The 24,168-nt window shown below is 44.6% G+C and overlaps 1 protein-coding gene across 3 annotated transcripts in view; it reads left to right on the top strand.

The window, feature by feature from the left end:
- LOC119171997 (glyoxylate/hydroxypyruvate reductase A) overlaps positions 1–2,520 on the top strand; it is a 34,190-nt gene extending 31,670 nt beyond the window's left edge. For all 3 annotated transcript variants that reach the window (XM_075892799.1, XM_075892798.1, XM_037422929.2), the window contains one exon: positions 2,286–2,520. In XM_075892799.1, coding sequence (XP_075748914.1) covers positions 2,286–2,372 — 87 coding nt within the window. In that variant the 3' untranslated portion in view covers positions 2,373–2,520. The remainder of the gene's footprint in view (positions 1–2,285) is intronic.
- The last annotated feature ends 21,648 nt before the right edge of the window (positions 2,521–24,168 follow it).

The raw sequence follows: 24,168 nt of genomic DNA, 5'->3' as shown, positions 1-24,168 counted from the left end.
CACATACAGGAGCACCACCCGTGACTGCTACTCATCAATCAAGATCATAATAACAAGACAAATACAGATTACAAGCATCTTCCCAAGAACTCTTTTTTTTCTTTCTGCACACCACAACAGATGTGTTTTTGATACAGTTGCTCTCTTTTTTTGAAATGCCATAAAGTATCACGAGCATTCTGGCAAGCGAATTCTCATTCTTCCCAGAATTCGAATACAAGTCGGCACTGGCTCACAGGCACAGGTCCTACTATGCATAGGTGAAGAAAAAACAAATTATTATTGCTCGTGTTCTCACGATCTATCCTCGATGCATCAATCAGTGTGTTTGCGAAGTTCAGGCCTTGCCTTTGCTGCACAGAATCACGCACACCATCCGCTGACGTTAGGAAAGAAGATGTACATCATTGTCAACTTCGAAAGCAGCTCCTACTGGAAGTCAGCGCTCACGACGAAGCATGGCACCCCAAAGAGCAGCTTAACCAGGATTATTTATAACAAGGAGTACCTTCAAAAGGAGCACAGGGTACCTTCAAAAGTTCACGATTCGGGCCCCAAAGGAAACGTCTGCGACGCGGCAACCATAAAGGACTGGGGAGGTGTCTCGTGTTGCGGCTTAGAAGAGTTTGGAGCCAGAACATTCCTATCAACGGTCTTCTAATCCAGGCCAAAGCTGAAGAGTTTTTTCTTCAGCTCGATATAACGGACTTTTTGCGCCGTGAAGGCTGCCTGGCGAGGTTTAAAGAGAAAAAATGGCATCGTTTTCTGCACCATTGCAGTAGAAACTGCCGCAGCTGGTGTAACCGCATGTCGCGACTGGCGGGCAGAACGGCTGCCAGAAATCATGCACTAATTCAAAGTTGGCAAATTCTACAACATAGATGAAACAGCACTTTTTTATAAGCTCCTGCAGTCGAAATCTGTCAAAAAACGACTGTCTTAGTAGGAGCCAACATGTCCAGCAGCAACAAATTAAAGGTGCTGGTTATAAAAATAAGAAAATAAAAATTAAAAATTAAAAGTCCTCGCTGTTTCAAGGGTATCACTACTCTGCCCGTCACTTACGAGTCGAACTCAAAAGCTTGGTTGACACAGGCGGCCTTTAGCACTCGGCTGCACACAGAAGATGTGCGATTTTCGCGACAGAATAGGAAAGCTGTTTTGCTTTTTGATAACTGCCCTGAATATGAGACTGTGACAGGACTGAAGTGGATTCAGTTGGAATTCCTCCCAGCCAACACCACAGCACTGTTGCAGCCCAATGATCAGGGAGTTGTTCAGGGAGCCCTTAAGGCCCACTTCTGCAAGGGTCTCCTACAAAGAATGCTGTTATGCATGAGCCAAGAGAAGGAATACAAAGTGGACATTCTTGGCGCCATTCACCTTATTGCGAACGCCTGGAGGCAGTTCACTCCTCATGCTGTAGCGAATTGCTTCAGGCATGCAGGATTTTTAAGCTACCAGGCATCTAACTTGGAAGATTTGCCTGGGTCTGACAGCGAAGATGTGCTTGAAAAGCAGGAGGTGATCGAGCAGCGTGCTTTAAGGGATATCCCATTTGACAAGTACGTACATGTTGACAGCAATGTTGCAACTTGCACTTACAACACAGTGCAAGGCATTGTTGAAGATATGTGTGGTGAAGAGGAGGATAAGCTGGAAGAGGACACTGACGAGGAAAGCACCGCAGTAGTCGCCACACTTCAGGGAGCTGAGTCATTATGCGGTACTTGGAAATTTTTTCCAGAAAAAACCTGGGTTAGAATTGTTTGTCCGAAGCTTAAGTGCTATGGAGAAAAAGAAGTTCTGGAGATGCGCATGCAAAGACTCAAACAGGAAAAAAAATTGATGCATTTTTCAGTGCACAGCGACTGGTGTTGGCCAGTAAACTCGTGAATGCCATGTGAAAACCTTGCATAGTTTTTTGCTTTCTAATAACCCATCAGCTACATTTTCTTCACACTGCTTAGGCACACATAAAATGGTATTAAAAAAGTTTGCACACACAACTAGGCACTTTTTCACATCTCTCTCAGTAAACGGAACTACTATTAAATGCAACTAATTTTTCGATCCCTTGAAGTTTTGTTTACTGACAGCTTACTGTATTTCGATGTCAGGTTATACATATATGAGGATTTTCCAGATTTTGACGAATATGTGTACATATTTGTCTGTACATCTTTAACTATCACCTGTTTAAATAGCTTCATCCGTGTACAAAGAGTCATTATTTTTCTTTCAACCAGCACTTCAATATTTTATTGTGATTCTGTATATTGCAGGTGGTCAAGAGCTTTATGATCAACTTTGAAAAGTTCCTGGCAGGAGAGCCGCTACTGCACACATTTTCTTTTGATACTGGATATTAGTATGAAGGCCATCACTGTCATGTTTTCAGTGGTCATCAGTATTTGAACAGAACACTGGTCAGTTTTTAATATATAAAATAAAGTTATATAGATAACATTTTTAACTGCAACATTGTTGACTCTGCTAATAAATGTTTTGTTTGTAATACTTTATGCTCCTTTCTATTCTTGGCAACGGGAAACACAGGATACTTAAATTTCAAGCTTACTCTGGCAACAGCTCTCTTCTGAAGTATTGTGAAAGCTCCCTGTATTTATGATTCATTCATTTATTTGAAACCTAAATGTCACTTGAAGACCAAGCAAGAGCAGAAGAAATGTGCTTTTATGTTTTTGGGTAGTCGCAATTATAGTATTGCATGTTCAATCATAAAGGAATTCATTTGTAATTGATGTCACTTCTGATACTTTTTTTGGCAACAAATTTAGTGCTAAAATTTGTTTGGCTACTTTTGGGCACTTCTCGCTGAAGTTCTGGCTGCTATTCAAGTCTGCTTTATGACAACCTTGACTGGGCTGGGCCTATGACTATGGGAACAGTCTTGGCAACAGCAGCCTACGAATACTTGCATACCCGGGCATAGATTGTGAAACGAAACGAATGTATTGAAATAAGGAGAGAAAAGAAGGTGGAACGAGTCATGGAAAACAATTATCCCAGGAGCGTCATCATCATCATCATCAAGAATACGCACCGTGTGGTAACACGGGTGGCGAAGTTTAGCGTTTCAACCATCTCCCTGAAATTCTTAGACATTTTGTATGGTATATGTACCCACATGCATACAAACATGTGCACAAACATACATAATAAAATATGGTTGGACACCTGCCCGCTTCGGGCTCGGACACTAGTGCGACCTGTTGGACTTTAATAAAGTTCTTTAATTCACAGTGGACGCATTCACATTTACACGGATGGGTCGGTCACTTCAACAAGTTCAACAAGCGCAGTGGTAATTCCGAAGAAATCCATCACGATAAAGATCACCCAAACATGTGCACAAACATACAAACGTGCGCAAACATACAAACATGACAGCTACAAACATGTGCACAAATATACATAATAAAATATGGTTGGACACCTGCCCTCTTCAGGCTCGGACACTAGTGCGACCTATTGGACTTTAAGTTCTTTAATTCACAGTGGGCGTATTCACATTTACACGGATGGGTCGGTCACTTCAACAAGTTCAACGGGCGCAGTGGTAATTTCGGAGAAATCCATCACGATAAAGTTCAGGACCTCACATCTGACATCATCCAAACATGTGCACAAACATACAAACATGACAGCATACAAACATGTGCACAAATATACATGATAAAATATGGTTGGACACCTGCCCGCTTCGGGCTCGGACACTAGTGCAACCTATTGGACTTTAATAATGTTCTTTAATTCACAGTAGACGCATTCACATGTACACGGATGGGTTGGTCACTTCAACAAGTTGAACAGGCGCAGTAGTAATTCCGGAGAAATCCATCACGATAAAGTTCAGGACCTCGCATCTGACATCATCCACGGTGGCAGAACTCGTCGCCATTCGTACCGCTATGGAGTTCCTAGTTGAAGAACCGCAACAGACATGGTCAATCTTCTCCGACTCCAAAGTACCCCTCCAGGGCATTGCCTCGCCATATCGTCATGGACCAAACGAACAGCTAATTGCTGAAATATGACTGCTTCATCACCGGGCTATAGAGAAACAACATGACATAGCGTATCAATGGATACCAGGCCACCGCAGCATTGATGGAAACGACCGTGCAGATGAAGCAGCCCGATCTGCTCATGATGATGCCCCTTGTGCAGCTATACCATTGTCAAGAAGGGACGCCGCTGCAAGGCTTCGATCACTTGCACGAGAACTGACATTCGCTCAGTGGAATTCACCGGCATTCACCAACGTCCGCCTTCATAATTTGAACCCACACTTGTAGCTGTATCTTCCATCAGGAATAACTGGAGCTGAGGAGACACTTTTGTGCCATCTGTGGATTGGGGTGGCCTTTACGAATGCTTATTCGTTTCGAATCGGAATGGCCAGCAGCCCGACAAGTGACAACTGTGGCTGCGCAGAGACTTTCTCCCATCTTCTCTGCGAGTGCCTTCGCTTAAGTGTGCCAAGAAAAAAACTGTGGAAAGTTTTAGATAGACTAGACAACCGCCAATTGTCGGAAGAAAGGGTATTAGGACACTGGCCGAGACTGTCCTCTGCACGCAAGGCACTGAGAGCGTTGTTGCGCTTTCTGCGGGCAAGTGGTCTTAGAGACAGACTGTAAAGAGTGTCGTGGATCGTCTGATGACCTTCTCTCTCTCTCGTTTTTTTTTACGTCTCTTTTCTCTCATCTTTTATCCCCCTTACCCCCTTCCCCAGTACAGGGTAGCCAGCCTGTCTGAGCACTGGCTAACCTCCCTGTCCTTCCTCTTTCAATCCTTCTCCTCCTCTCCTTAATTCATCCAACATACTCCCCTCCCCCGCCACCCACGAAAAAATTTTCGGGCTGCGTCACCGCCTGGCAACACTCGCCGTTGTACCAGGTGGGCTTCTCTGCATAAGCAGTACTACTGTGGAGAAGCATAGTTAGGGATTAGGCATGGTATTGATAGCTTGTGCTCTGAGAACCGTAATCTCGTTCAGTTGTCCATCATTAGGAATCATATGCTTATAATAAAAAAATCAAGGTCGAAGTTTTATTTTCAAATTTCGCGCCGAAATACCGTTTGAGATTCGTGACGTCACGCGCGCCGATATCTCCTGGCCTGACGTTATGAACTTTAAATATTATGTTTCGTATTTTGGTGACATTGGCTCAATTTCCCGAGGTATGGACCCCTCGCAGTACGATTTACTTTATTTTTACCGATTAGCAACTACGTATGGCCTAGCAAAAGTCAATGAAGTCGCAACGTTTGACGCGGGAATTTCAAGGTTGCATAGCACTCACATATTTTTTTAGTATGTTTTATCGCTTACCAAGCTTCTTATCGCGGCAAGAGTAGTGTTTTCGTTATTGCAAATTTGTTATTTCATAATGTGTGAGCATTTGTCTGTTCCTCCACTGTCTCTTCAAAAGGATACGCAACATCAAGAAAATGAATAAAATAAAAGGCGATTTTTTTTAATTCTACCAAAAATACGGAAGATTTCTAATAAACGGAATTTCTTTCACATATTTTCCAACGTTTGGCTGTATTTTCGGAGCATTGTGAGCGCGCAGTGTGGCTCATTTACAAGGTCAACACTTTACTAATCGGATTTTATATTATGAGCTACGAGCTTGACAAGTTCTGTCGGATTTCACATGATCTACGGGCTTGATCAGGCTGACGCTACTCTACTTCAGTCAGATAATTCTCTACTTTACCAGGTCAGTGCAGGATATCGAAAAAAACACACACACACCTGACTGCTCCCTGAGCGGGGCAGTGAAAAGAAACACAGGCGCACTTTAGACATTTGTACACACACACACACACACACACACACACACACACACACACACACACACACACACACACACACACACACACACACACACACACACACACACACACACACACACGCACGCACGCACGCACACACACACGCACGCACGCACGCACACACACACACACACACACACACAGGGTGTCCCACATAACTTGAGCAGCCAAGAATCGAAAATGACAGGCACTTCAGCAGCGAATTAAACCAAATGTGTACTACTTGCACTAGCCTGTAGGTACTAAGGCTGCTTTTATCTTCCCAATAGTAATTAATTAATAATTTTAATTGCCTATTTTTTTTAAATTATGGGCTTGAAACCCAACTTATGCACACTGAGATGTAGAGCACTTTCAGAAACCACCGACAAAATTGTTTCCTGTACGGTACGTCTAGCGCTGTTACTTTTTCCGTGTTGTAAAGAAAGCCTAAAGCAGAACTATAGCAGTGCGCTCATGGTCAGCCACACAGATTTTTTTCACATTTCGCGGGCTTTCTTTACAACGTGGAAAAAATAACTACGCGAGATGTATCGCACAGGAAACAATTTAGTCTATAATTTCTGAAAGTGCTCTACATCTCAGTGTTCATATTTTGGGTTTCCAGCCCATGAATAAAGAAATAGGTAATTGAAAATTATTAGTTAATTAGTATGGGGAGAAAGAAAAATAGCCTGGGTACCTACAGGCTAGAGCGAGTAGTATGCATTTGGTTCAATTTGCTTCCTAAGTGCCTTTCACTTTCAAATTCTTGGCTCAAGTTATGTGGGACACACCGTATATATATTAATATATATATTAATATATATTAATATATATATATATATATATATATATATATATATATATATATATATATATATATAATAATGGCTCCTGCTCACGGCAAGTTGTCTTTTCACCCACTTTTCTTTCTTCACATTTACTTTACAATTCAGTCTAATAACCTCCCATATACTTTCCTTGGCATTGCAATCTGTTAGATTTTATTAATATTATGTATACACTTCTTTCCCATATATATATATATATATATATATATATATATATATATATATATATATATATATATATATATATATATATATATATATATATATATATATATAAATATATATATATATATATATAATGAAAAATCTCTCTTCGGTTGTCGTAGATAGATAGGAAAAAGGTGCACGCTTGTCCAAAACTGTTTATTGGTCGAAGTTTATATATATATATTTTACGCCCCAAGCCTACGATACGATTATTTGACCATCTGCCATTCTTTAGCGTTCAATGATATCACACAGTACATTGGCTTCTACCATTCCGCCTCTCCTTAGACGTTCAATCTTCATCTTTCTAAAAACTCTGTCTGTACAGTTTTTACGGCAACAGGTCGTTCACTAGAATGAAAACAATGTTATTATTTTTAAATGTCTGGCTAAAACAAAGAAAAATGTTTCGTGATGTATTTCAGTATAATGGTTAGATGAAAGAACTTTTTTAAGGTACAACAGGTCACTCTAAGCCCGAAAAAGGCTGCTCCCACGTTGGGACCGAGAGACCTAACCTTTTGGCCGCTTCGCGAGGGCCTGTCGGACTGCCCATAGCTGCAGTAAGACGGTAAGTTGGGCCAGTTGGTTAGAATCCATCGTGAACTTACAGCGCAACACCAGAAAAAATACAGGACAGGGAAGGAGTAAAAGCGCCGTCTTTTCCTTCTCTTTTACTCCTTCCCTGTCCTGTATTTTTTCTGGTGTTGCGCTGTAAGTAAGCCCATAGCTGCTCCTCGAATGTGGCACTGCGTAGAGCTGCGTCTATCCGCTCTTCAGTGTTTCACTTTTCGCTGCGTAACACGGGATACGCCAGAGCATACGAGTGAGATCTATGGTGTCGTGGCATCCCATGTTGTAGGAACATAGAACTGCCAGTAAACCTTAACAGCTGGTATGGATGGGTTATTGTTTCTAAGAGCCTCAGCGTAGTTGCCTTAACTTAATATTACTGTGTGGAGATATTGTATTTGGGTCCTTTATCACGCAGCAATGTTCTCGCGAAGCTCTCTAGGTTGAATGTTTGGCTTCTTTATAACGTAATGTATAGAATTCACTTTCGGCATGAGAAACAGCTACAGCCGCAGTTCGTGCCGTCATGGCGAGTTTGTGCGTTACCTTATATTCAGTCTCAACCCAATTATTGACTCTATATTTTGTGTTTGCAAATTTTTTTTTCTCTCACAGAACCGTGGCCTTAAATATAATCTTGCCGGATTATAGACATGTTAACTAACTTTTCTCCTCAAGCATCGTTTGGTGCCAAGTGTTCCTTTCTTTGCATTGTCCTTTTGCACGTGCAGTAGGTAAACGTTTACAAACATATATAGACTGAATACTTTTTTAGCGAACTTCAGCGACTTTGAGCGTATTAGTCTATCTAGCCGCCTACGACTTTTAGCTCTCTTTGCCGTTTCAATAATGGTATCAATACCAAACTTAGTATGGCATAACATGACTGTATGAAGAACATATTTGACTAGTCACACGTGAAAGCATGACATGTATGTCGCGAATGTCATGATTTACATTTTACGGTCCTGCAGCTCTTGAGGTGGTTTCGTTCAAATGGCATGTTGCAAAACTCGTATGGTAAGGCATCATTGCATGGCGAACACAAGTGACAAACCTTAACATGAAAATCATGACATGCGTGTCATGTAACAACATGACTACATGCCACGCTCATGATGCGCTCCCGGCCGTTTCGCTAGCGTCACATATACCAAATTTGGTATTACGGTAAGTGTATAGATGACGAAGGTATGTGACTGGTGCAAACATGATAATCATGAGATTCGGGTCATGTAACAACATGACTACATGCCACGCTCATAATGCGCTGGCGGCTGTTTCGCTAGCTTCACTTATACCGAATTTGGTATTACGGGTCGAGAATGGATGACTAAGGTATGATACTGGTGCAAACATGATAAACATGAGATGCATGTCATGTAACAACATGACTACATGCTACGCTCACGATGCGCTCGCGGCCGTTTCGCTAGCTTCACATCTACTAAACTCGGTATTACGCGATGTGAACAGACGACATAGGTAAATGACACATACAAACATGATAATCACGACATGCGTGTCATGTAACAACATGACTACATGCCACACTCATGATGCGCTCGTGGCCATTTCGCTAGCTATACATATGCCAAATTTGGTATTACGTGACGCCAATAGATGGCGAAGGTTTGTGACTGGTACGAACATGATAATTATGAGATGCGTGTAATGCGAGAATATGACTACATGCCGCAGTCAAGGTGCCAATCAATGGCGTACCAACTCTTTCGCGAGTGGGGGGGGGGGGGGGGGGCTAACCCACCACACTTGATTGATTGATATGTGGGGTTTAACGTCCCAAAACCACTATATGATTATGAGAGACGCCGTAGTGGAGGGCTCCGGAAATTTAGACCACCTGGGGTTCTTTAACGTGCACCCAAATCTGAGCACACGGGCCTACAACATTTCCGCCTCCATCGGAAATGCAGCCGCCGCAGCCGGGATTCGAACCCGCACCCTGCGGGTCAAACCCACCACACTTGTCAGTCGGTATATATATATATATATATATATATATATATATATATATATATATATATATATATATATATATATATATATATATATATATATATATATATATATATATATATATATATATATATATATATATATATATTATAAGACAGGCAACTTCTTTGACGCACACGCACTTTCATGTCATTTTTCATACACGCAGCACGTGTTCCATAGCGTAAACAAAGGCAGTCAGTTTTAAGCAGCATGCGCTGGAACAACACGTACATGTTTGTTATGTATGATTGTCACAAACGACTCCAATTTTCGGATCATCCGCAGGCCCCATCTTCCAAGGAGGGGCGCTTTTGTGTTGGGGGGATGACATCCGGCGACTATAACGACCCAGCGTGGCGCCGGCTCGTCTACCCTGCACCTGTACCGAAAGGGGCACCAGCGGTTGAAACAAGCAAAATTACCCCCAGATGGGACGGGAGCACGTGTACGCCTCTGAAAATGTTTCGACTGCATCGGAAAAGGCAGTTGACGTACAGCCAGCAACAAGTGCGGTCGTCGGTGTCGCGAGTCTCGCGTAGGCGGCGAGCATTGAGTGACCCGCGCAACGTATTGAGACGGCTGCAATTCCGGGCACCCTCGTCGTCTACCAAGCCGGCGAGACCTTCAGCGGCACCCGTCAACTCCCCTACGTGCACCAAGAGCTGGCCTGGTCCGTATGGAACTTTTTATTGTGACTTTTTTTTAAACTGTTAAATTATTTTAACCAGCCTTTTTTTTTTAAATATGTGTAGTTGTGTGCGCTGCGACGCACATAGAAATTCAAAAGCGTGACCAATGATCATTCTGTAATTATTTCCTTGTAACCCTCTTTTATAATTTCCATCTTGTTGTTATTTTATTATTATTCCGCATATTTGTCTTTATTCTGTATCTTTTGTAGTGTTTTTTAGCATATTTTGCTATATAGCTGTTCTTTCCATCGCGCGTATCAGTTTCCTCCTTTGTTATCTTTGTTAACTCCTGCCTTTGCCCTTGTTTGAATTAAATGCTAGTTCGTTTTGCATAAAATCTCCGTGTCTGCTTTTGAGTGCGTCGATCAGGCCCACACATCACCACACGTGCAACCCCGCACGGGTCGACCAACCCGCAAATAAATTCGAAATGTGCCACTTCGAGGCCTTTCAGGCGTCGCAGGCCGAAGCGTAAAGTGGAAGCCTGCGAGTCTGCCGCACGTCGATGTTGGATCGGCGGGGACTCACCCGAAGTGTGTGACAATGATGCATGTAATAATATTACACGCGGCGCTTTTTATGCGTTACCTCAATACAAATATGTTGATGGCGGCCTCCTCAACAATGAATATTTTAACATTGGATGAAATTTTGATGACTAAAAACAGCTCACAAATAATTCAGTTTTTGAATGTAAAGCACTCCTTGTGGAACTAAAGGTATTTTGAGCACTTCTATCTACTTATTTTAGCTTCTCACTGAGCTCTAGTCCACTGCTTTATTTGTCGCCGCTTTGCAAGCTGCCTCCATCGCTCCATGTTGCCATAAGCAAGGCTGATCAGATTTATCGGGTATTAAAGTGTAAACCTTTCTTGGAGCTTCCAGTAAGGTAAAATAATATAGTTAGAAAGATTAGCCGCAATCATGTGCTCACAGCAGCTTCGACAGAGCAGCGGTGATGGTAATTCTTTTTGATGAAAGAAAATGATTTTACCGAAGCAGCAAATGCTTTGACCAGTCCATAAAGAGTGTGTTCGTTTCCATCTGTAATTGCATCGGCGAGTTGTAGTTGTATAAAAACATGAACAAGTGATGCAATTAATAGGGCACCTGCTCAGCGCTAGCCTGCTCTGCAGTGCTACTACACAGGGCGGAAAGCGTCGCAAAAAGCCTTCAATAATAATCGTCACTGCTGAAACGTTGAAAAATTATCACTACAGTGTACCTTTACCTTGTAATACTTTCTTTTTCTCCTAACAATATAATTGAGTGATTACTAGTGGTGAAGGAAAATTTTGCCTTGATCGTTGTTTTTCGCAGCGTGCAGTCGACTGTGACCACTAGCTGTCGAAAGTGGCGGGGCGCAGCCCCCCCCCCCCCCCCCAACTTTTCTCAGTAGGGGGCTTGAGCCTCCCTTGTCCCCCCCCCCCCCCCCCCGGCTGATACGCCTATGGCACCAATACATTTCGACGTGACGCGCTGCGCGTGCTCGCCGGCGTTCATTTCGTCGCGTCACGCCGGCGTTGCCACGCCAGACGCCGGTCCTGCCATGTACTCGCAGGCAAGCGCCGCGCTGCGTTGCTCTGACGCATGCGCCTTTCAGCGCGTCCGGCGTCCCGACGTCACGAAAAGAGGGAGACGCAGTGTTGTCTGGGTAACGCATCGGCGCTAAATGCAGCATGACGCATTTCACGCCGGTTGCCGTCGGGCTGTGCCGACGGACGCTGGTCGCGCCTGGCGTCAGACTATAGAGTGCTCGCGTTTTGCTAACGTGGCGTCGCTGTGCCCAGCGTGCGCGAGCGTCAACGCTACATTGGAGTATATCGAACCCTCCATGATGCGCTCGCGGCTGTTTTGCTAGCTCCACATATAAAAAATTCGGTGTTACGTGACGTCAATCGATGGCGAAAATAGAGAGATTTAGTACTGCGTACGCTGCATACGTGGCGGCGTTGCGTACGTAAGGACGCCACGATCTGCGTAGTGCGCATGCGCAGACCACAACGCGCACGTATCGCGTTACGTACGCAGCCGCTACGTACGCACGCATGAGATGCGTGCGTGCGTACGTATGAGGTGATCGCGCCGTTCTCGAACAAGTTCGTGACAGCGCGAGACTTCATTTTGCAAAATGGCGGCATCGAAGGCAAGCACCGACCGGCTCTGTGGCCTAAAATATGGCCATAATCTGGCTATAACACTTGGATTGGCTTACATTGGCTGTCAACAACACGTACTTTTATTTTGATCTACCAGATGACGCAACACGCTTCACGCTCGTTACGTACGCGGGTACTACGGCGTACTAAAAGCCCATTAGTGGCAAACGACGCCACGTAACGCAAGGCGCTTGCGTGATGCGTGCGTAGCACCGTTCCGCAGTACTAAAACTCTCTAATATATGACTGGTGCCAACGCCTCCAAAAAATTATGCCTGGAACGTGAGCCGTGAACGCGCTGCCCAACCCTCTGATTTTACCCTCCTCCTTCGGTACGAAGGCAAGCGTCTCTGACGGCCGCCCTCTGCGAACACAGCAATGTTCTCACAGTTGCCTCCGAGCAGCCGCCATGTCACGTGACAGAGCGGTACGGTAATGTCACGTGACTGAGCGGTACGGAGGCGAGCGGTCTCACGCGGCGGCCGGTCGCAACACAAGGCAGGAGGCATGGCCTCCGAGATTGCGTGCTGGCAGGAGGCTCCCAATTGAAAAGAGAACGACGTTCCCGGCATAGTTTTTCTAGGAGGCGTTCCTGGTGCAAACATGATAATCCTGACACGCGTGTCATGTAAGAACATGACAACATACCACGTTCATAGCGTGCTCGCGGCCGTTTCGCTAGCTCCACATAAACTAAATTTGGTATCACGTGACGTGAACAGATGACGAAGGTAAAGGACACATCCAAACATGATAATAATGACACGGAACTCATATTCGGCATCATTTATCTCCACCCCGTAACGTTGTGCTGATTTTAAAGTGACATATATCAACATTTCTCAGTGGTGCTTCGCATATCATCGATTCCCACTGTACATGGGATCTGCCATTTTTTTTTTTAATTTGGTGTCCCATTTAAGTACGCCCAAAAGTAGAAAAGCTCAGTGGGCACGACCGCGTCACCGCCGGTACCGTTGCCACGGCAACAGGTTGCGGCGTCCGGGATTAGTAACGACCGCACGCGCGTCCTCCCTGGCTGGCCCGCCTGGTCGGCGGGGGATCGACTTGATTCTCCCGTCTCGGGCGCCCTTGTTCGGGCCCCCTCCGAGCGTCTCAGCGGGGTGCGGAGTGCGCTTTGTGATGGACAGGCCACGAGAGGCACGGAAACGGTCCATCTCTTTGTGCTCGCTCTCGCCACTGTGTTGCAGCGGCAGCAACAGCAGTAGCGAAGGCCGAACGCAGAGTGCCGTGTGCGCTTCCATTTCGGGTTGCCACGGCTACGGTTCGATGTCCCCGTAGATGCAAGGAGCATTTATACATCCTCGTAACTGAAGGCACTATCTTCGGCAAGGAAGCTAGAAAATAGCGTGCTGTCGTTGTTGTTGACCGGTAGGTTTGTATTCCTGACCTGGAGCTAGCCTCGTTCGTCCCGTTAGACACACTATATGTGAATTGGTTATTTGACGTTTGAAACAACGAAATCTAAGGACGAGGTGGGTGAGTAGTCGAACGGAGGGGGGGGGGGGGTAAATAAGCGATCGGGAGGTTAGCGGTTGAAGTTCGGTAAAATAGTCCTGGTCTGTGGAGCGAGCGCTTCTCTTAGCAGAGTCGAGAAACGTTCGCCTAAATCTATCGTTACTACAAGTATATACATACGTGTTCTGGAGCTTGCCACAGAGTTATTCTCTGCTCCTGCCACTGGGCAGATCATGAACGAAAATAACTGGACATCTTTCATCAAGTCCCCAAGATCTGTCGCAGGTTCTTTGTGTATATATATCGTCGATTTGTGGGGTTTCACGTGCCAAAACGACTCGAGAGACGCCGTAGGAAAGGGCTCCGGATAATTCTTTTTGAACACCTGAGGTTGTTTAATTTGCTCCGTCATCGCTGAGTACTAAGGCCTCTAGCGCTGTGGTGGAGTGGGTGTGATACGTCTTATCCCCGTATTCTAGAACGTCACTTCACTCAACGCTTCACCTTCACTTGAAAAAGCCGATGGAAGCGCCTTCTCTAGGCACGGCAAGTCAATGCATATCAGCAATAATCTGCTGCGATTATTGAGTAGCGCAGCGTCATTTTCAGCCGAGCGGTGGCGCAGTGCTCAACTCTGTCAAGTGAAGGGAGGAAGTCGAGTCGAGGAGCGTTTGTGAATACGGGGGTTAGCGTTGTTGCTGTTTTAAGGGGGGCACGCGCCCCTTTTGCGCACCTCTGCTGACGCGCATGGCCGCGTGTGGCATGAAACGTTGTGCGATTGTACCGACCAGCTCAGAGCCAGTCCAGTCCAGCATATTTACGCAATGGTTAGTGTTTCTTTAACATTTCATTGAATTAGCATCTTATGTGATATATACACCCGACTTGGTAGTTTAGATGCTGATGCTCTGCGGCGCTTATAGCTCGATGACGCGGGCTTGATTTGCGGCCTCCGTGGCCACAGATCAAGCTCATTCATTTTAATGTCAGCTCAAATTTTTTTACTGGCGGTTACAGCTACGATTTTGCAAGAAAAAATAAAACAAAATAAGGGTAGCCACCATACTTTCCAGTATAGTGTGGCGCACACTTCTGTTCATCTCTATTCTGGTTGCATATATATATATATATATATATATATATATATATATATATATATATATATATATATATATATATATATATATGAATGCCCTAATCGTATATATATATATATATATATATATATATATATATATATATATATATATATATATATATGAATGCCCTAATCGTAATATTCCACAAGTTTTGGGATGCGTTCGCAAGCTGTCACACGCGTTGTTAAAGCAAGCATGACAGCTGGGCCAGAAAAGCAGCAGCATTGGGCTACCGCATGGGGGGAGATTTAACTTCATTCAATAAGACTGTGCGAAGAGTGTGAGAATAGCCTGAAGAGAAGAAAAATACGCTTTTCTTAGGATTTCAGTAACACGGGAAGGACACCGTTATGCACACCCACGCGCGATATGGGATGCTGTCGAGGAGGAAAAAAAAATGAGTGTACACTCTTAATCGGGTCCCACTTAAAGTGCTAGATATAAACAGTACTTAACCAGGACCTTGTTAAGAGTGTATGATTAAAACGGCCTAGAGAGTAACTGCAGGTATAGCTGTGGAGAGAGCGAAGAAGGGTGGGGGGGGAGGTGCTGTGGAAGCACGCAGTGGCGTTCGAAAGGTATTTATAGCATCGAATCGATTCCGTCTTCCCGGGTGAAAGGTCAGGGCTGCGTTTTCAGAGAAGCACTTCTCCTGACTTAAATGGGAGAACACAAGTTTTTAGATGACGGTGAATAATTTTTTTATGCAATCGTTTTCGAATTCTTTCGAGCTCGACGTGCATGCCACAAACGTGATATAGTTGAACTCCGATATTTTTATCATGCCTGCAAACCGCGTGACCTTTGGCTGTTTTGCACTCTCTGACGGACGATTTTTTTTCGTTCGTTGAGGTGTTTTAGTTTTGGGGATCTTAAGAAAATCTGCGTTGATGGTGCCATAGCTTACTCCCTCCGCCATTTTGATTCCTCAATTTTATATCTCATTTTTTTCATTTCTCAAACCTCAAACATGCCATAAAACAGAGAGGAGTGATGTTTGGCTAGTTTGTACTGCATATATTTAGTAGGTAAAACAAACAAACAGTGCGTACGACAAAGGAAGTGCAGACAGCTTTGTTGTTCCTCCTTTTATTCTCGTATGCTCTTTTTCCCCACCTCAAATATTACAAATTCGGTCCAGCATCTTAACAATACCGTGCGAAGCTTTGTAAGCTAAGTTCACGCAACTTTATGCCACGCTGTCTCTCACTCTTTTCACGGCCACGAGAATTCACCTTGGTCTACTGGTGGGTCTAACTTCCGACAACCTTAGTGTTTCATACACTTTTCTACTGTGCCACTGTCCTCGATTTGCTTCAGACAGACAAGTACTTGCCAACGCAGAGCGGTGACTGGATGATCGGTCTCTTTCCATGCAGGCGCTATTACTGCAGCGTCCACATCCCTCGACAGCCCACAAAGTAGTGAAAGCCCTGCTGCGTTTCTTGAAAAAGACGGGTTTGTGTGAACGCCTCTGACATGCGGTGGATTTCTACACGCTGCAGTGACTGTCAGTCTCTCCCCTTTTTTTTTTTGTTCTCTTCCCTCTTTTTAATCTTTCTTGTCGCCTTCCCTAATCCCCCAGTGTAGAGTAGCCAACCAGACGTCTTTCTGGTTAACCTCCCTGCCTTCTCCTTTTTGTTGCTTCCTTCCTTCGACAGCAGGCATGCGAGACTCATGCCTCTTATTAATAATATTATCCAAGATTTTACGGGGCCAAAACTACGATGATTACGTGGCACACCGGGGTGAAGGCTCTCCAGAAATTTCAGCCATATGTTCTTAAACGTGCACTGACGTCGCACAAGACACGGGCCTCTAACATCGCGCCCCCGTCGAAGTGTGACTTTCGAGTCCACAGCAAACCATCGTAACCATGCAGTTTAGCGCCGATGCGGACAGACTCACGGCTCTGATTGAGCTCACGGGCCGGGAGCTTGAACAGAGATTCGTCCATCCACACTATACTTGTCTCTCTACTATACAGTAACTCTCTTTCTCTTCATCTTGGTACTGCTGCTGTCTTCTTGGTGGCACGCTCCCCAAGCTGAAGGATCGGTTGAAAGGGTTGGCAAAAGGGTTCAAAAGAATGGCAAAAGGGTTCAAAGTCCCAGAGGCGTAAGCATACATTTTTTCGAAGGGGTGAGGTGGATAAATGTGGTTCAATCGTATACCACATACACCGTGCGTTTGTAAACACGTACTGGCGCGCTCAATATTACTCGCAACACGGGAGCACGTGACCTCACGAGTTCAAAGGTTGAGCATGGCTTCAAATTGTTTTTATTTCAATAACTAAACATTATTGTATTTGGGAAAATACCCGAAGGATAGAAACGCAACTTAGAAGTGTGGCAGCTTGGGCTAGTTGGTATGGCATGACGATAGTTATAGCGCGAGAACAAAACGAAACGTGTCTTTCGTGTCCTTCTTGTCGTCGTTTTGTCTCGCGCTATAACTATCGTCGTGATAGAAGCGCGTTTAGTAATGGAAATAAGGGCTATGGAAGTCATGCGCAATCTTTGAACTAGTGAGGCTACGCTCTCGCCTGTTGCAAGTCATACTGAACGTGACTGCACGTGCGTATATCGACATGCAAACTTGAAAACCTTAGGTGTGGTTGAGCCCCCCTGGTTACGTCAATGGTTTGTGAGAAGGAAGCAATTAAAACAACGCGGCTGAAGCTTGCTCTTTTGAGATTTCGAGAAGGGCGTATTCAGCCTCCCACCATGTTCACCATAACCATCTGCCTGCCCCCCCCCCCCCCTCCCGATTTTGGTATTTTGCAGGAGAAATGTGCCTCAGTCTTTCCGTGTGTGCACGGCGCGTTGAATTCGGCGCGAATCGCCAAATACAAACGCAGCAAGAAACAGCACACACCACTGAGTTTCCATACAGACCCATCCAAATGCTCAGGTTGCTAGCTCTGGCGGAAAGAAACAAACAAAAGAAAGCCAACAGACGGTAAAATCGCCCGCAGCGACGAGCCAGAGGCCTCGTTATTTACAGCAGGATGCCGGAATGACCCGGTCCAAAAATTTTTAACGGCGAGGGTCGTGGGTCTGCGGTGGTATTCCCCCCTCGTTGAGGCGGCCCATCTCACTCATTTATTTTTCTTTTTTTTTTCACCCCGCGATCTCTGCGAGTGTGTATTTCTACGCCTCGTTAGCTCGCGCCTCAAACGTCGGAATCAATAAAATTTAAACGGGAGAACGGCGGCGCCCGTCCACCCGACCCGCGCGCGGCTTGGCGACGCCTGGTGTACGAACTCTCTCGCGTCTCCGTCGTCATCATCGTAAATACGGCTTTACACGGCAGTGGGCGCCGTTGTCGTTGGCTCTTTGTATGTACGTACTGCATTTGCAGAATCCGCAAGCTCGCGGTCGCAAAGGCCATTAAGTAAAGATGATATAGAAGGCCGCGCGACCGACTCTTCGATGTGGTGCTTGGTCCCTTTCGTGGGTGCGTCAAATTTCAATTAGGTATGCGTTATTTTTTTAGGACCTGTAGCGATCTTTGATCCAAATCAAGCGTCCAGACATCAGTTTCAATACAGACATCAGCAAGAGCTGCTTTTAGTTACGAGACAAGGAAGGAATTGGAATGCGTGGAAGCAGTGTTTTATTAAAGAAAGCAGGCATGCCACTATCACTACATACACACACACACACACGCACACGCACACGCACATGCACACGCACATGCACGCGCGCGCGAGAGAGAGAGAGAGAGAGAGAGAGAGAGAGAGGTTTTTTGACGCGCTCTGTACTCGGAGGCAGCTTTGGAGTGGTCACGTGATGATAGAAAGCGGTGGTTTGCTTTGTGTTGGCCGGAGCGCTGCCTTCACAGATGCGCTGGCCGGAGCCTACGCGCCACGACATTGCTACAAACGCCTCAGTATGTCGACTGTGCCTATCATTGCTTAGAAACATAATATATGGCCCAGATTGATAAACGCAATATGTTAGAGTGCGTGGGAAAAAGAAAAAAAATGATCAAATATGTTCTCGTAAAATGTGGCATCATTGATTAATATGTGGAGCTTAACGCCCTGAAACCACCATATTATAACGAGAGACGCCGTAGTGGAGGACTCTGGAAATTTAGACTATCTGGGGTTCTTCAACGTTGATCCAAATCTGCATGAACACACGGGCCTACAGCGTTTTCGCCTCCATCAAAAATGCAGCCGCCGCAGCCGGGATTCGATCCCGTGACCTGCGGGTCAGCAGCCGAGTACCTTAATGGCCACTACACCACCACAGCGGGGCAAATATGGCATAATTGAATTAGGATGATGGTGGCGAGTAAGTATTAATGTCGAAGATGAAAGATAGGGTGACGGGTTAATCACTAGTTTCTTATGCCAAAACAGGTAAAGAAATTATAAACGTGCAGTTTTCCGTCTTAGTGCGAGGTGTGGAATGTTGTTCGCCTGCATTAGTTCAGTGAGTGAGCCATACGGAGAAAATTCTGAATCAGTAAACTTAACAGCTTTTCTTTGTACATTCCATAAACGGGTAATGTTGGTTTTTCTAAAGAGATACGAAACAAGACACGCATATTCAAGATTTGGCTAATTAGTGTGTTATAAGCAAGTAATTTTACAACTGGAGGCGACTTGTCTGGCTAATGTCTTAAAACTATAATTTGCGGTATGCAGAAGAACAAATATTATCTATATGTGCATTCTATGATAAGGTGTCTGTAAGAGTGACACCTAAGTAGTTGTATAGGGTTTCTTCATTCAGTGGTTGTGTGCCTTCCTTGTATGTATAGGAAACTGGAGCTTTTCGGTGAGAGAAACAAAGATAGATGGTTTTATCATTATTAAACTTCACATCCCATGTGTTACACTATTCGGAAACGTTAGCAAGAGCAGAGTGGTGGTGCTGACCGTTAGCTAAAGTAAAACAACATGCAAGCATCTGCAAACAGTCCAATTTGAATACTAATAAAAATGACAAGAACTGCATTGTTAACGTACAAAAAACAACTATGTTCCTAATACACTTCCTTGACGAACCCCAGCGCCAACCGGAAAATAGCCAGACCGCCGCTCGTTAACTGCTACACACTGAAATCGATTAGTCAAATAGCCAGAATTTCACTTTGCCTGTGTTTGGAATAGTTTGTCATGTGGAACTCTATAAAGGCTTTCCTAAAGTAAATAAATATTGAATCAATTTGATCATGATTGTCAAAATATGAAGCGAGCGAATGTATAGCTGAAACTAAATGTGTTGCTGTTGAGTAGGCTTCCCTAAACCCACGTTGGTAATTAAAGAGGAGTGAATGTTCATCTAAAAACTTATTTATTTGATTGGTGATAATGTGTTTTATTCTACCTGATGAGGATGACGGGCAAAATTGTTCTGCGTATTTCCGCCAGGGGGAGGAAAGGCCATGACAGGAAAAACAAATTGGCAAACAGGGTTACAAGCAAATCCATGCGGATTTTTTTCAGAAAGTAAATATTCCTAGTTGACCATGAATTTTTCGGTGGATTTAGATTTGACAGAAATTACGAAACGTGAAAATCACTTTATTTCCTCAGGAGTGTTCGGTTATACATACGGATTCGGTGTATCTGTTGTGATTGAGAAATTGGGATCGGGAATGAATATTAACCTCAAAACAAACTGCTAACGGCATGATTTATCATCGGCCCTGTAACTAAAATCACAGACAAGAACATTAACACATTGTTGTTTTGTGGTGCGCGTTGAAGATGTTTCACAAAACGAATGCATCTGTTCCCTGTAACGTGTGACTGTTTTAAACGTCGGTGTTTATCTATTAGAATCATCCGTGCGCAACAGTATGTATGATTTCGCTGCATTTACAGCGAGATGATGTCATCCGGGAATACCACACCTTGTGAAGCTAAGTTCCTATCGACACTTGCGACAAATGTTCTGTTGGACATGGTGTTCTGTTCGCATTTTGACAGGTGTACAGTGTCTTCTACGAAGCAACACTTGGGTTTGCAAAGTAGGAGAATAAAAATACTTTTAAGGTAGACTATTCAAGGCAATGAATATCTGTATAAGCTAAAATGATGCGCATTAGTAGATTGTTGAATGAGATTCACTAATTAAGGTTTTATTTCGTTACTTTACCGCGCATATAGCACTTGGCTAACTGAAGCCAGTGAGGAATACCATCTGCATTTGTGCCGCAAATTTTGTGGCATACATTCCAAAATACGCGCTGCCTTAGATTTAATTAAACGTATATGTATTTCTTGCAAGTTCTCCGGCTATAAATTATCTACAAAATAATCATGTTACAAAGCATTTTTCGCCGTAAATTTTGTGGCATACATTCCAAAATACGTGCTGCCTGATTTAATTAAATGTATATGTATGTCTTGCAAGTTCCCCGGCTTTAAATTATCTACAAACTAATCAAGTTACAAAGGGATTTAGCTTGATTATAATACCTGCAGTGTCAGAAGGCTTTATATTATAAAGGGAGGGTAAATACATTGGGCTTGCGAAAACATGAAAAGACAAACAAAAACGACGAAGCGCAAACAATTTGACACTAACAAGAAGGGGGAGGGGGATTCGCGTACACCATTATGGCCTCAATAATAGATGACGAAATAAATCATGCAAACGAAAACAAGCAAACCATCGTTATTTAACGATGACCTAGCGTGATTTCCAGAATTTACACACGTTTCCAACATTTCACATGTCTGTCTGTCTGTCTGTCTGTCTGTCTGTCTGTCTGTCTGTCTGTCTGTCTGTCTGTCTGTCTGTCTGTCTGTCTGTCTTCTCTTAGGGCACCGGGTACTTGAAACGGCCCTCCCCATCCACGGCGCCCACCAATGTTGCTCAAGATTTACCGTTCATACTTGTGCAATTGTCAAATAAGCAATTATTGCGCAAGTCTGGGGCACCATACCGACACGTATGTATTCTGCATGAGCATCTTTTACTATAGAAAGGACATACATAAGTAATTTCAAGGACCGTAGCGCTTATCACGCTGCGCTGACCACGCAACGCTTGCACGAAAAAGTGTTTCCAACGCTTTGCTAAGACGCGATGGTAGTGGCACCTACTCGTCGCCTTGCGTTCTACACCTTATCACCTCTGAGACGGGCACGCACACCCGTCTCAGAGCCATGTGCTTCGTTTTTCAAGAACACTGCCAGGTGGCGCTCATGTCTCACGTGTGACGTGACTTGATGCGCTCGATCGCCTCCACTGCACGTTCGAGGCACTCAAACGCAGACCCTCCAAATTACCATTCTCCGGTTTTCTTGTGCAGAGCATCAAATAAATTGTTCACACACGCAAGACTATCGTCTTTCGACGACATTTGCAGGTTACATGCAGATACGGGGCTAATTTTTTGAGACTCGCGTTGGTTTTCACTGAGCTCTATCACAATTGAAGGGTCTCGGACGTTACATAAACCACAACGCTGTTACTATCCTTCACCGTGGCATCAAAACTGCGCGTGCGTGAGTTGGTGAGACATGTACTTTATTCGATTCTGGAGAACCTTGATCAGACAGCCGCAGTACTGCACACACGCCGGTACTGGAAGTCTGTGGCCTGTTCACAGACCTTCTGGACTGTTGAAAGCTGCTTTCAAAGGCCCCCTGCCAGTCCTGTTCTGTGTTAAAGGTGGCGACACGTAACACCGGGCACAGCTGTGGAGCATGAGAGTGAGTGTACTAAACGTGTGACGAGACGGAAGCAAGCCTGTGACAGAAGCAAGCCGATGGCTGCGGTCTGGCGAGTCTGGAATGACGGGCGGGAAAAGTTGCGACATGAACGTCGACAAGAAGTTGATGAGTGGTACCTTTCAAGTGCGATACGCTCGCTGTTATGAAGGACCACAGTGCGTTTCTTGGGTCTCTAAGGCTATCTTGTATTGGCGTGCCCTGACTAAGCGAGTTGGTATGAATTGAAAAGAAGGGTTGTGATTGATTGATTGATTGATTGATTGATTGATTTGTAGGGTTTAACGTCCCAAAACCACCATATGATCATGAGAGACGCCGTAGTGGAGGGCTCCGGAAATTTAGACTACCTGGGGTTCTTTAATGTGCACCCAAATCTGAGCACAAGGGCCTACAACATTTCCGCCTCCATCAGAAATGCAGCCGCCGTAGCCGGGATTCGAACCCGCGACCTGCGGGTCAGCAGCCGAGGACCTTAGCCACTAGACCACCACGGCGGGGCAAGGGTTGTGATGTGATGATAAAAGAAAAGGACATTGCACTTCTCGTTTTCTGTCTCAATCATTTTGTGAGTGCTGCATAATCCTGACTGAATTTGAGATAATTGACGACTATGGTCGCTGCAGGATGGTCCAGATCAATAACATTCCCTTCAGTCAATAATACGTTAATTCATGTCCCAATGAACGAAGCGACATCGTAACGGCACGAAAGAAAAATTTCCTGAAAGGTTAGCCGATTGGTAGAAAGTCATTCATAGGCTTCGACTTGGTACGGCGTACTCGAAGGCCTTCCTGTTTAGAAAAAGGAAAGCTAGCAGTCCTACCTGCTCATGTGGAGAAGCTCAAGAAGATGTGGAGCACGTTCTTATACACAGTAAAAACTATGACGTACGTCGAAAGAACTTTTTACAAAGACTAAATTCTTTGGATAAGCGACCTCCATCAATTGCAAAAATCTTGGAACCATGGCCAAAAAGTAAAGCTACAAGCCACTGCAGCGCGTGCAGTCGTTCACTTTTTGAAAGAATCAGAAATTGCTCAACAGTGCTAACGAAAAAAAACGTATCATCGTCATTATTAACCGGTATGTTTCAAAAACTTATTTTCGTGTTCCACTACAATATTTTTGGGAAAACCTTTCCGAAAAAAGTTCAGTACTTAAGCGACAAGATTACCTTAGACATTTCATTGAACTTTCATGTTTGGTGTGAACACTTAAATTGGCGTGAATACTTGTGTTTTTACAAACTGTTACGAAGGCGCGACGCCAACACAGTCCCGAAGGCGCCACTGCTCCGAACTCCGCCGCCAAGGTCACCAGCCGTTTGGTAGGGTGTGTTACTCAGCCCACGACTGCTTCTGCGCAGAGCTGATAGACGAGCGGTCGAGACAACGGTGAGTTAAGGCAAGGTTTATGTACACCATTCAAATGGAGGCGTTACATATTCGGCACTGGGGCCGACAGCTTAGGGACTCGAAGAGCCGAGAG

The sequence above is a fragment of the Rhipicephalus microplus genome, chromosome 4 (genome assembly GCF_043290135.1).
Source record: "Rhipicephalus microplus isolate Deutch F79 chromosome 4, USDA_Rmic, whole genome shotgun sequence".
Classification (NCBI taxonomy): Eukaryota; Metazoa; Arthropoda; class Arachnida; order Ixodida; family Ixodidae; genus Rhipicephalus; species Rhipicephalus microplus.
The sequence above is the reverse complement of the archived record's forward strand: the minus strand, read 5'-3'. Positions and strand labels throughout refer to the sequence as shown.